The 14,073-nt window shown below is 37.5% G+C and overlaps 1 protein-coding gene across 4 annotated transcripts in view; it reads right to left on the bottom strand.

Annotated features, from left to right (window-relative positions):
- The window catches only part of LOC134529038 (fructose-bisphosphate aldolase-like), a 50,607-nt gene that overhangs the window by 26,980 nt on the left and 9,554 nt on the right, over window positions 1-14,073 (bottom strand). For all 4 annotated transcript variants that reach the window (XM_063362733.1, XM_063362732.1, XM_063362734.1 and 1 more), the window contains exons 2-3: window positions 6,087-6,276; window positions 1,337-1,532 (exon numbers count right to left, since the gene is read on the bottom strand). In XM_063362733.1, coding sequence (XP_063218803.1) covers window positions 1,337-1,532; window positions 6,087-6,269 — 379 coding nt within the window. In that variant the 5' untranslated portion in view covers window positions 6,270-6,276. The remainder of the gene's footprint in view (window positions 1-1,336; window positions 1,533-6,086; window positions 6,277-14,073) is intronic.

Raw genomic sequence — 14,073 nt, 5'->3', positions numbered from 1 at the left:
AATTTTCCCACAATCCGACCAACGTGAGTTTTTCAGGGTTTTTGTAAATCCAAATATTTATTGAGTTATAAACGCTATACAAGAAAATTTAGTAATACATATATATCAAAGACTACACACAAACGATTAATTTAAAACTGTAAAAAACAACCACGATTATATGCTCTTAGTTCATGATAGGATTGACATTAAATTGGACTTTAAGTTTCTCAGTAATACGTACTAAAATTATAAATAACCTTATGAGCAATTAACGATGCTTACACATATTAAGAACATTTATAAAATAATGAGCAAAACACGAAATACTGGAAGCTAAACAATTAAGGATACTTAGCCCTTTAAGACTCAGTTATATCAATTTCTAGTGTGATATATACCTTTTTAACAATGCAGATAGCACAATCTCGACTCCCGACTGGTTCCACAAATAATGAAATTCAAACAATTTGTCAGAACATGCAAAACTTTTCTACACTAACCTAGCCTAGGTGTCAAGCCCAATAAAGCAAAATAAAATAGCAGACAACTTATAAACTTTACTGGGTTGAAGTTGGAATTGCGTAAACTCAAAATCAACTTTTAGCTATCATCATTTTTTGCCAATTTTATTTTAGTAAATATTTCTTTCAATAATGCATTAAAATAAACATCTTACAAATATAAATAATAAAGCTAAGCGCGCAAATTTATTTGACGTGACAACTTCTAATAAATCGATGAACCCCGGCTGCACGCACAAAAATGTGTCCCGAAACGCTCATTGTTCCGTTGCGCTGTGTTTCGTTACGCTGTCGCGATTGCAGTAATAATAGGTTATGTTATAATTGACTAAAAAATTATGGTGATTAATATAATTGATGATAGATATTTGATTTCAATTTATTTATATGAAAACGTGTTCATAGTTATATTTAAACTTTATAGCTAAACGCCAGTTTTAAAAATTAATTACAAGTCATCTACTCGTGAACTTTTTCGTCGACTGTTTATAAATTGAAGTGAAAAGTTAATATGGTTTCCATTGCTTATTACAACAACAATTTCGGCAATAAAGGTTAATTATTCTTGCATTTTCAAAATCTGATTACTAGTATATTTTCAAGTATTTATTCTTTTATTATTAAAATAAAAATGATTCAATTTTATTCACAAAAGTATGCAATCATTTCATCAATGTTTTGTTATGACATTGTCACGTTAAACTGTTTTCCGTAAACCGACTTTACAGACAGCCAATTTTTTTTTGTTGTGCCTTTGAAGCCACACACTTGCACGCTTGCAGTGGACTCGCTGTGTTGCCGGAATGCTCCCAGGCGTGGACGGGTGGACTCACCCTGGGTGGTGACCTCGTTGTCCGAGCCGGCGAGACTGACCATGCCCTCGTCCACCTTGATGCCCGGCAGGATGCCGCGGTCCTTCAGCAGCTCCACGAAGGACCTGCCGTCGTCGGCCTTCTGGTAGAGCGTCTCGTGGTACAGGATCACGCCGGACACGTTGCGGCCGATCGCCTTGTCCGACGAGAACAGCAGCTGAGGCAGAGAGTGTTTCGAGGGCGACTACCTTCGAGGCACCGGAGTAGCCCTGGCTGTCCGTCCGAGACCCGCCTAAAATGTAACTCAATCCCCTGAGATCCTTAAAAAAATATATAATATGTCTTTATTTATTTATTGCCTTTTTTTAAGTGGCAAGTTAACCTTAACACTTAACACTTAACCACATACATCTTTACTAAATAGTTGCTTATACAAAAATTGTTAAAAATACAGTTAAATAAAAATTGAATTAACATATAAATACAAATATGAAAATAACAAAAAATATTAGCATGTACGATACACATGAGCTACTTGAAGTATGACGTATTATAGGCATACTATAAAAATTCCCCCCAGCAAAAGGAAAGAATTAAAGAATTGGATAGCAAACAGAAGGTAAATTGTTTTTCCCCCCTCCTAACACCACCCCCCCCCCGCCCCCACCACCTAAAAAATTATTAAACTCTGCGTACTCTCTTGAAAACGTGATCCCCGTTGATACTATTAAAATTTATATCTGGGACATTATTTTGTGAACACGCCTGGTTGCTACCGAAGTAGCACGAGCGATTGGCGAATATCGGTGATTTTCGGAACTGTTCGGGCTTCGAACTGGACTGGTGTGAACCTTATGCTTCCAGTATTGCATTCGCATCGGAGGAGGTTGGGCACTGTAGTGAGCAAATTTTTATTATTAGCCCAACGCTAAATCGAATCTTGATAAACTAGATACATACAAGTTTTCAATCTGTTTTATTTTACTTGTATTTAAGACATCAAGTGTCTTATTATATATTTTTTTTAATTTTATATAAACCCTATATTGTTTTGACTTTTAAATTTCAGAAACGGAATTTTCATTAATTCTTATCGCGTGTTGCACGTGTTGAATTCTGGCAAAACGAAGAAACCATGGCGAGGTGAAAGTAACCGGCCTGCTAGCTGCAAGGAATCTCACTTCGTGATAGGAATCTTTTTGCTAAATATGCGTGAATTTGAAAGGTGCTGTGTGCGTTATACTTCCGGGAGAGAAGACGTAATAACATAATTATATCAGCTAGTTAAAATGTTACAAATCCCTGTAATAAATTGCAGGTCTCTTTGGTACTCCACATGCTAACGAAAAATTTCGAGATACCTCATTCCGATTTTTTACGTATTTTGACTATTTATGATATACCTATACATAGAATTATAGCATTTAAACATGCATTTTATGAATCAAACACATCATTCATTGACTTGCGACCCGTTTACTGTAAATAAAAGCGTGAAAAAAATTACATTCATGTTTGTCAAGTTTTCGAGCTTGTAGCACGATTATAAGTTTAAAAAGAATTATGCGTGTATTTATGTACACACGTTAACAGTTATACATTTTTTATTAATGTACATAATGGACTGGAACTCTTAGTTTGAATAATATATATAATATAGCACTGCGTTCATAATGTTACAGGGAACAAACAAAACGATAAATATTTTTATGCCATGATTGCTCCAACACAATTTACTTGACAAGTAAATTATACTAATAATTACAGTTGCGATTATGTCTTGTTATTACTACTCAATTTTATAAAGTGTATTAAAATATCATAAAGTTTGATGTGGCACATCAATACGCTTAGTAAATCCCCCTGTGTTTACGAAAGTGAATATATACACGCACGACCTACAATTTGACTTCAGCTCGTGGCTAGAGCGAAACGCGCATGCGTATTGGACTTTCAGCATGTCAAATTTCCGTTGTGTTATGTGCTCGTGTTTCATTTAATTTCCGTCGCATACTGGAATCCCACCCTAAACGCGCCTACAGAATTTTGGTCTCAAGCTAGAATGCAAATCTTTGACCTCATAAACAGTTATTTGGACACGCCCCTCTGAGACCGCAAGCCAACGATGTCCAACTAGAAGAGAAGCGAGCGAATCAGGTAGTGCCAACTTAACAGAGCAAAAAGGTTCTTGCTAAGGAATCAACCAATCGAAAAATCAATCTTTGGCAGAGCGAACTTAAGGCTTTGAATTTTAGCCTGACGCGAGACGAACTCGCGAAATTTTCGGGTGTCTAAGTATAACTTAACGCAATGTGAATATTGGAAAGCATTTAGTGCCCTCTCTGTAGTTAATCTACTCTATGTGCACAGGTGCGTGCTACACTGTTAAAAACTAACATTTTCAATTTTTTCGAAGAACGCTGGTCATAAATTATCCAGGGATATCCGTAAATTTAAAGGCTATCTTCGTAAACTGAGTTTACATATTTTTAACATGATTTCAAGTATTATCGGTATAATTATGAGCAAAACATTCAGAAACTGGTTGAGTCCACAGAGGGAACACTCTTGTTTGTCCATGTGTGTGTTTATCTTTGTTTTGAACGAAACACGCAAATGGGAAGTCAAAATACGGTGTTGTTTCTAGTAATATTCAGTTATGTTTGAAATTACGAAGAAATCCTCTTTTATTCGAGTTAAATTGTTCGGCGAAAAGACCGTAGATTCTGTGAGTTCCCTACTCTCCTCTCACGGCTTATCAAAGGGAATAAAGGAGCAAGGTTATTCGAGATGTAAAAAAAAAATGTGGTGTGGCTGTGTCATGGACACGGCCGTGTGTTGTACGTAACAGGTAATATTTTCTATACTAAATATAAAATACGCTATTTTATTTTTATTTTAACACCATATATATATTCACTGTAACTATTTTACACTAATTATTTTATGTATGCAATCGATAGATTTTGACGAGAGCTGACGATTGTAACTCAAACGAACGTCGCAGCTTCTCCGAGTCAAAAGTTATGCTAAATGGAAATCTCGAAACGCAGCAAAATGACCTCAAAATGGCGGCACATCCCCCTCCACCGCGCGCGAAGCGTCACAGTCACTTGGCGTAACGAATTCTTTGGCTGTGGTATTAAATTTTGGATGGAGATGATAGATATGTGGCTGCAACACCGAACTGTACCCCCCGAATTTATTATCATTGTTTTTTGACGTGATAGCACGAAAAAGCATGACTCATTGCCACGTTCCACCTGAGCCGAGCGTGCAAGAACCGGCCAACCACCGAGCGAGAAAATCTTCTATAATATCACACAGGTTAAGGCGGGCTTTTTAAAAGCAGCAATTTAAAAAAAAAATTGTTTTATTTGTCCAATTTAGTCATTTCAAATTAACCATTTATTGACATTGATTTGATTTCCGTTTATTTCTATAATTAATTGTTCGTGATTATATTTAAACAAATTATTTAAATTAAATTTGCAAAAACTGTAAATAATATTTGTAAATTAAAAAAGTATGCAATTTTTCATCAATGTTTTCTTATGACGTTATCACGTAAAATTATCGTCCGTAAACCAACTTTACACACAACCACAGAACAAGGAGGTAAATAAATAAGTGCGACTCTTACAGTGGAAACTGAAACCATGTTTCACGCGACATGTGTCGCTATCTGTTGGGCGGGCCCAGAACTACCAGCAAATAAAAAATCATAGAAAGTTTTTTTTTGTTATATTAAGTTATCTCCTTGGCGGCGCAAAACTAATTTAATCGATGCGAAAATACTTAATGCTGTTTTTGTAATAAATCTTCATGTAATTAATAAAGGAGTAGGAGGTGCAACAAACTCATTGTATTACACACCACAAAATTAGTGGCTACCTAAACATAGTGAATTTTCACTGGTTTGTTTGCCTGATAACAGCTTATACATAGACACATGTAAAATTCGCGGATTCATTTCGCGATGGGATAGAGTCCCAATACTTTTGACATTATTTTGCTTGATTGATTGGGCCACAGTTTATCTGAAGGACTCTGGGCCATTGAAAAAATATTTAACAGAAGAATCAGCGAATCACGATCATTCCAGTCAACAGGTGTTACGAGTCGGTAACCAATCAGCAGGTGTAATTTGCACGAGTGCATAGAGGATCATGGAGTCTATCCTTTAGGGATTTGAAATCGCGAATTTTACAGGTCTCTACGTTATACATTACTCAGAGGTGCCCCCCCCCCCCAAACACTATGACTCACCCCCCCCCCACCCCCCCCCCCCCCAGAAATTTTTTATGCCATTTTCTCATTGATTTACTCAATTATTTTATAATATTATACTTTTTTAGTATTATATTTTATCACATTTTGCATTAATTAAAACTGATTTTCTAATAATAATTTTGATCATATCAGGTAATATTTCCATCCTGAACCGACAGATGCCAAAAACTGCTTTTGTTGAGGAAAGTGCGGGGTTGCCAATTTGATTTAAAAGATACCTTTCAATTATCAAAGCACCAGAATCGTATTTTCACATTTGAAGCTATAATTATGTAAATAATATATACATTTTTCTCGTCTTTTAACCACCCCCCCCCCCCCCTCTGAAATTTTAATGACGCAGTCTGCGTCGTTACCCCCCCCCCCCCCCTTGTGGGCACCCCTGCATTACTTCTCCTAATGAATGAATGTAGTTATGTGAGCAACTGGTGTCTAGCGGACTTGAGAAAGCTAGGTGTCAGTCTCCCCCGGGGAGTACCTGGCGGTACTGGCGCCGGCTCTCCTCAGTGCTGTCCACGCCGATGCCGGCGAAGCGACTGGCGATGGTGCCTGACGACTCGTCAGCGGCCAGTATGCCCTTGCCTGGCGCCACCAGCGCCGCGGCGATCTCGCGCAGCTCCTGCTGCAGCTCTGGCGGCGGGTAGCGGAACTGCGCTGCCATGGTGCACCTGCGCGCCACACCACGGCCTTCATTGCCACGCCCGAAGTTCCCCCGAGTTCAAGCTCGCTTTTTTTCTTTCCCCGCACCACAACAGGTGTGTTTATTTGGGATGTAGCTTACTCGTACCCGTAGAGAACCGGAAAATTCGCGGGTTCAATGACCTCCCGGATGGACTCCAATATCCTCTACACACTCGGGCAAATGCCAACTGTTCATTGGCTGCTGACTTGTGAGTCGTCTCGACTGGGTGGCCTGTGATTCGACATTTCTATGAGTGAGGGTCTCTAATTGGCCCTCAGTCCTCCAGAATAACAGTGAACCAATGGCAGAAGCAGCACTAAGGTATAATTATTTGAATTTTAGCACAACACGAAATGAACCCGCGAATTTTCCGGGTCTCTAAAGTCATAGTTCATACGCCGTTCTATCTCATTGTATAAACCGGTGTGGCATTAAATTTTGCGGTCGATTAGGTTAGGTTAGCTACATTATAAATACTTTAAAACATTGTGGATGTTTGGTTGTATTAGGTAAGTATAGCTACATTAAAAATACTGTAAAATAATTTTATGGTTGCTTAGCAAATAGGTAACTTTTTAATATGTAGCTATCCAGCGCTAGGAAACCGTTTACATGGTTTCACAGTATCTTTAATGTAGCTATCCTAACCAAATCAACCGTCCACACAGTTTCAAAGTATTTATAATGTAGCTAACCTAACCTAATTGACCATCAGTTATCATGAGTTGTCCAAAATAAACATTCACAGACACACGGCAAACGAAAAATATGGCAGCGTACAAATAAATACCGTTGCCTTATTTATGGTCTTTCCTTTTATCAACACCGCCATATTTATTTACAATGAACAAAAAAAAAACCGAAGATGCACGATCGGGAGTTTGGCTCTCTCGTCTGTGAAAAGATGGCTTCCCATCAACGACTGTTCGGAAGACAATTAGTTCAAAACATTACTTAGGGCCGTAGCCAGCATTTTTTTGTATGTGACCTGGCTTTTTATAATAAAATTTAAAAACATCACGAGAATATCACACGAAGATTAATTTAATATTAATGAAATAAAATTACTTAAAAAAACAACAAATAATACTATAATTAGATTAAATATTTATAATTTTTAAATATATTGTTCTTGTATCAATTTTTTAAAATGAAATCATCAGACAAGTAATAGATACATAAGTACACGTTAAGGCCCTTGAAAACATTATTCACGCGTGACCGCGTCACGAATTCGTCCATGTTTGTCGGATGTGTGAATGCGACTGACTGAGGAAATTTGCCCGTTCAAGTGCGCGAACTGATATAAAAAAAAGAACACGTAGGAACAAAATACTGCCGTCTTTGAAATCTGAGATCGAGGTTGAGTAAAAGAAGGGAAGAAAGACACTACGGAAGCCCAGTATCGATAGCAATAATCCTTCACAAACACTATATCTGTAACCTAAGATAATCTTCTGTATTTTCTTCGGGTTTAGCCTTTTTTTTCGGGAACCGGGAATGGGGTGGGTTCCGGATTCCCCCCCCCCCCCGGAACCGCTCCCTTCCTGGCTACGTAACTGTATTACTGGTTAATATGTTTGCATATATTAGAAAACCGAAACGAACCTTCATTGTACAAATAATGCAATGTTTCTCGAACTTCACCTCCAATACAAGTACAGCTGATACGTTTGTAAACAAACGGCCGCCATATTGGTACGTGCAGTACACTGGAATCCCCCCTTCGTCCAGAATCGGACCTCATGCTACATGTGTGTATTTCCCACATCTCTGCACTAGAAGCGGGGACGTCACATAGAAGTGCGATTTTTACAGTGGAAACTAAAAACGTGTTTCTCGCGACATGTAACACTACCTATCGTGTGGGCCCACAACTACTAGCAAAAAAACAACTCGGACGGGATGTTTTTGTGTTAGGTTTGTAATGTTAATTCAACTACTTGACGACTAATTTGCTTGGCCAAATAAATTAAAACTGTTCCAGGAACACTTAATGCTTTTTTGTAATAAAATGTCATGTTATATGTTAAATAGTAGAAGATGAAAAAAATTCTGGTTTGCCACACCACAAAATTTGTGACTACCAAAATAAAGTGAATTAAATTTCACTGGTTTGTTTGCCTGATAATGGCTTATGCATTACTTTTCACTACCAATATAGCTGTTAGTAAAATATTACAAAAGTTACCATCTAGTGGGCAAGCCCGAAACTAATTCAAAAAATAATCTCAGTCTCGGCAGTTAGAGTTACTCCTCCGTGGTAGACGTGCTGTGTCCACTCCCAAACATACAAAACGGTTCAACAGCGGAAACTATGTTTACATTCGTTGAACACATAATTGTTTGTATACGTATTTCTTACACAACACATGTACATTTTGTTCCTTTTTTTATTACAAAATGCTATAACGGAGAATTTGTCATTAAGTGCCCATCATTCCTCCACAAAAATAGAATCCTAGCATACAACAAGTACAAAAATAACACCATATATTGTACAAGGCCGTACGGTGTAAAATCTTCACTTGATAATTTTTTTCAATTTCTTGGAAACCTTCTATTGTCTGAATGACTGAATTCTGAAGCGTGGTTTACCTTTCATCATTTCTCGAATATTTATTCTTAAATAGGTACACACTTCGAGCCGTATGCGAACGAACTGCGATCATTCAAAACCAAATATGAAGGCTTTTGGATGGTCCACTTAAATAAGCCGATGATCTTCCAATGCACACCTTAAAATAACAGTATGTCCATAGAAGAATGTCCCAGTTATAAATTTTAACAGTATCAACTTTAAGCGTTTTGGTTCAAGGTCACAATTCAAGAGTAACTCAAACAGTTTCATATAAGAGCATGCGCGAGTACTGCTTTGTTGTTTTCTCGCTTGCAGCGCCACATACGCAAAATGGCGACTCCTGAGCGTAAAGCGTTTTGTGTTGTGCAATTTTCTAAGAGTGAATATGTAATTTCAGGATTTAGCCACTTCCCATTGGAATCTCTTTGTACGGGAATGGTTGAACATCGAAGTCCCTGGCCGTTGGATTGGTCGTAATTTTAGAGACAACAGAGCTCTTTTTCGCATGGCCTCAACGTTCACCTGACACAACGCCATGTGATTTTTTGGGGGGCTTTTTAAAAGATTGTGTCTAAGTTCCGCCGCTACGTAATGATTTACCAGAAGTGAGACACAGAATATAAGAGACTATTGCTTCTATTACTCCGGACGTGTTAACCAAAGTGTGGGAAGAATTGTTACTTTAGTTTGGATGTGTGCTGTTTAACTAAAGATGCTCATATTGAACATTTGTAAGAAAAACTAGGTTAGTTTACCTTAAAATTTATGTATGATTTGTTGTAAATAGTCTAAATAAAACTTTTATATCATGAAAATTGGAACATTATTTTATGGACATCCTGTATTGCTAATGGCTAGTAAAATTCGCAAGATAATTAAGACATGTTGAAGAAGTGTGCATATCTATAATGAACTAACCGAAGCATAGCAACCTTAGATATTTTTTCACTCTATATAGCATTGACAAGGTTGATAAACCCTTGAAGCTGTGAGATAAATATTTACCAAACGACTCCCAGGGACGAAACAATCCGAAAACCTTTGAACGGTGACGTAACCTCGAAGTTTGCCCTCTGTAAACAGATATGTCAGTGCGACGTGGTTCTTCATTGCCAAAAGCACCGTTGTTTAATTAATCTCCTAGACACCCGAACATGGAGAGACTCGTGGAAACTAACGTTGGTGAACTTTCACAAAATATAGTCAGGAAACTACGAAACCAGGAAATATTGCGGCGCACCGGCTGGTAGGACAGGATGCGCCGCGTAATTAGTCCACCCGCCTCACAGCGGTGTCATGAGGGAGAGGGGGATCCAGGCGCTGGCCCTGTATCTCTATTCACTGGCGGCTAACTTCTTAGAAGAAAGCATCGAGGCGCTTGTGTCACGATATGACTAATGCTTCAAACGTTTTAGCGATTATGTAGAAAAATAAGTAAGATCCTGCTGAACTTTTGGTTGTAAAATTTTTATGTAATGTCATTTTATCTTTTTTTTATAGCCCTTCGGAGGTTAGGTAATACAAGGCGTGTCACTGCAAAGTTATTCTGAAATAACTCACATCCTAGTATAATCCTTTAAATTTTTTTAACGATCTTCAGTTAGAGTTGGAATTCTAGTACAAATTAAATTCTGAATGAAAACATAGAATGTTTATAACATACTATGTAAGGAAAAATTTAGTGAAAGAGTTATAAAACTTAATTATTTACAAAAAATATTACTGGTGTTGTTGAATCCTCCGATTTAAGAAATGTAAACTTGCGAACGATTATTTAGTAGAGCTTACATTAAATAAGGCAACACGCATTTAATTCTTATATGAGACTTAAAATCAGACCCATTCGCGCCGACAAACCACTGATGCGACAATGGATACTAATAAACAAGGAAAAGCAACTTTAACATATCAAGTGCACTTGCATTTAAAGATTTAAAAGCGTCCTTAAATGGCAGAACATGGTTCAATAATCTGCTACTCTGAAGATAAATATAAACATTAAGATGAAGAGAGCATAGACAATTCGTGGAAAACATATTTTTAAAGCCCTTGGTAGTCACGTGTAGCAATTAACACAGCATGAGCCTAACAAAACATTATAAGACTCACACTTAAAAAACTTAAAAAAATACTGATGTCATAATTATTTTGTTTAATTAAGATGGACACTTGAGTATACACTTTCAGATGCTTCCAATGAATTAACTTTATTTTTTATTTTGTGTAATGCTGATGTATCGAAATAATTTTCATGACTTTGCTGCAGTTTTACATAATTATTAGCAGAAATATTTTGAGAAATTTTGCACAAGTGCTGTTCTAAGTATTTTGGTTAGTGTAAAGAAAAATAAAGTTAAGCTGACAGAAGGCAACATTTTACATTGAATCTTAACCAAAGCCAATTTGTTTTTCTAACAAATTCCTTTGAGACCATAAGTTAGGTGAAAATTTTGTTAGTTACATTTGGTTGACAAAGTTCTCATTAGAGATGGAAAAACACAACAGAAGTGAGGGAAACTGAGGAATAAATCAGCCGCCATAGTCTAGAGTAAAAAAAAAAAACATTTTACAATTCGCCTGGGGCACTTTTAAGCTACCGTGGATAATTTAAATCCAAATGCATGGACCGGACTTCAAATCTGAATCCTTTATAATGCAAATCCAATGACTTATCAGTATCACTAAGTAATCTCACTCGCTGACATACAGAGAAAATTGCATTTAACTATTTGCTTCGCACACTCGTGGCAATGAACTCTGACCCGCCATGCTCATGAAGAAAGGGTCGCGGATTCCCTCTCAAAGCACCAACTTGATGAAATGTTTATGAGCAATGAGTCTGAAGATCAAGTGGTTTGTATGCCACTATAATCTCTGAGGTCTCATTGCAGTAAGCCCCTGCGTGAAACCATGCGAAAAAAACCACTGCTTTTACCTTCTTCAACATTTGACGAAATAAAATAGGCTGTTATTTTTCGCTACAAACTAACGTAAAACAGACTGGATTCCTGAGAAATGTGTACATTTCAGCAGTATATTTGCATTGTCCAATTTATTTTATAGTCTAATGTAAGTAAGGGCCTGTAGAGATGGCTCATGTGCAAACAGTGATAACATTTTTTAAAATAAAACAATAAGTGAATTTAAATGCTAAACTACACTATTTCATAGGAAATCACGGGACTTTCTCGTGCAAATTATAGCTCTTAATAATTTTTAGAGAGCTGAAAAATAATCGTGCATTCATTTCGCGGTAGGCTAACAACCAAACACGTGTAGGTTATTGCTGCATCTCCCATTGGCCCGTAGCTTACGCCAAGACATTTTTGCCATTAAACTGCCTGCTTTACCAAAGAAGGGCTGAATCACGAGCAAACCCATTAGAGACTCCTGTAGAATTAGCAGCCAATGAACAGAATACACAGTCATGAGTAAACAGACGGCTGTTAAGACAATGAACCCGAAGGTTTTTCCTGCTATAATCGTAACTTCCTCAAGCCAGATGCAACAGGATTACGCGAACCCAAAAACGAATATCGCTGAAAAATAACTTGCGTTTAATATTGACCTTACAAAAGTAATTTTGTGGTAGTGACATGTGTTTTGGTGTAAGCTTTTTAAGTTGAGTGAAAAAAGGTGACTATGCAGCAACATAGTTTTGTATTGTTTATTAATATTATATTTGTTTACCACTGCTGACACGTTTCTTAAGGTAAATATTTTAAAATAGACATGCTTTTGGAACTCCATGCAAACCATTTTTTCCCTGGTGTATCCTGCGGGACGTGCTGACCAATCAGATGAAGTCCCCAGTCGCCCGCGAGACGTGGCAACGCCGTGCCACCCCCGCGAGGGGTAGGCAACCCGCCGGCCGCCAGGGCACAGCGCCGACTGGGGCGCTGCGCCTGGGATGCAGCAGCCCGCAATGCGGAGGGCGCAGTTCCCCCTCCCTCGCCCTAACGAGCGCAACCCCCTGCCCTCCCCCCCTCATTGCGCCGAGGGCTGGAGCTACCGCGCTTTCCCCCTACCCTTCTTACCACCCTTCACCGCGCGTCTTCATCACAGCTGTCGTTTCCTTTAAGGACGTTACAACTATTAACAACTATTCCGAAATGCAAGTCATTCAAAATGAATTCTTTAAGTCCCGTACAAAAGTGATTCAGTCACTAATCATTAAATTATGGGTGGGAAAAATCCTCAATGATGTATGTACAAACAAAAAATCATGAAAAAATCTATGTATAGAATTACGAGCGTCTAACAAATCGGTTTATAAGCATCTCCCAAATATAATTTAAAGATTAATACTGCCACATTATTGGCTGAAGCATGTTCTGATTGGACTGGTTTAATAATGTCACAGATTTTTGATATCTACATTGAAAATTCTCAGCAGAGAAATGGCCACAAACTGATTCAGAAATATATGTTTATAAGGTAACAGTTTCATACATGATATTACTCTTTTGAAATTGAATAATTAAAGCTTTGGGCTTTCTAAAGTATTAGGCCAGCCAAGATTTCACGAGAATTTTTCTAAACGTGATGGACGTATATATTTATCTGTCAAATTAGAAACATCAATAAAATTAACTTTCAGTAAATACAACGCGTGCTATAGCAAATTTGCATTACCAGCAACAAAATGATATTTTTAGTAAACTTATTAACCGTAGCTCATGGGTGGGAAACCCTTAAAAATCGAAAGAGAACAACAATTTAAAATTCTGGATACACTTTATTGACCGTTTATTGTTAACGTTACTGGATTAAAAAGGAGTTTCTTTGGATTCTATCAGATCATTACGTCGGCAGAATTTTGGTACGACTTAATGAAATTCCATTTAGTGTAATATTTTATTATTATTCAGAGAAAAATGGCTGGACGAACCGAAATGCTTTTTGACCAACGCCGAAGGAAACTTACCAGGAGTAAAACTGCACTGGTATTTACGAACGAATCATAATGCGCTCAGGTTAAAAGTATCAGTGATTCCATTCTTGCTATGATTTTTAATAATGTTTTTACAAAGGTAATCAAAATCAACTTCAAAATCAAAACCACACCAAAATCAGGGACGCAGATTATTTATTAGGCTATCAGTATAGCTTATGAAAATTGCCCTGAATGTGAAATATTGAAGACTCGTATTGTAGTGTAGGTTGTAGTAGTTCCTGATTCTCACTATATGTGTTGCAAAT

The sequence above is a fragment of the Bacillus rossius genome, chromosome 2, assembly GCF_032445375.1.
Source record: "Bacillus rossius redtenbacheri isolate Brsri chromosome 2, Brsri_v3, whole genome shotgun sequence".
Classification (NCBI taxonomy): domain Eukaryota; kingdom Metazoa; phylum Arthropoda; class Insecta; order Phasmatodea; family Bacillidae; genus Bacillus; species Bacillus rossius.
Note: the sequence above shows the minus strand (reverse complement) of the source record. Positions and strands in the feature narration are given on the sequence as shown.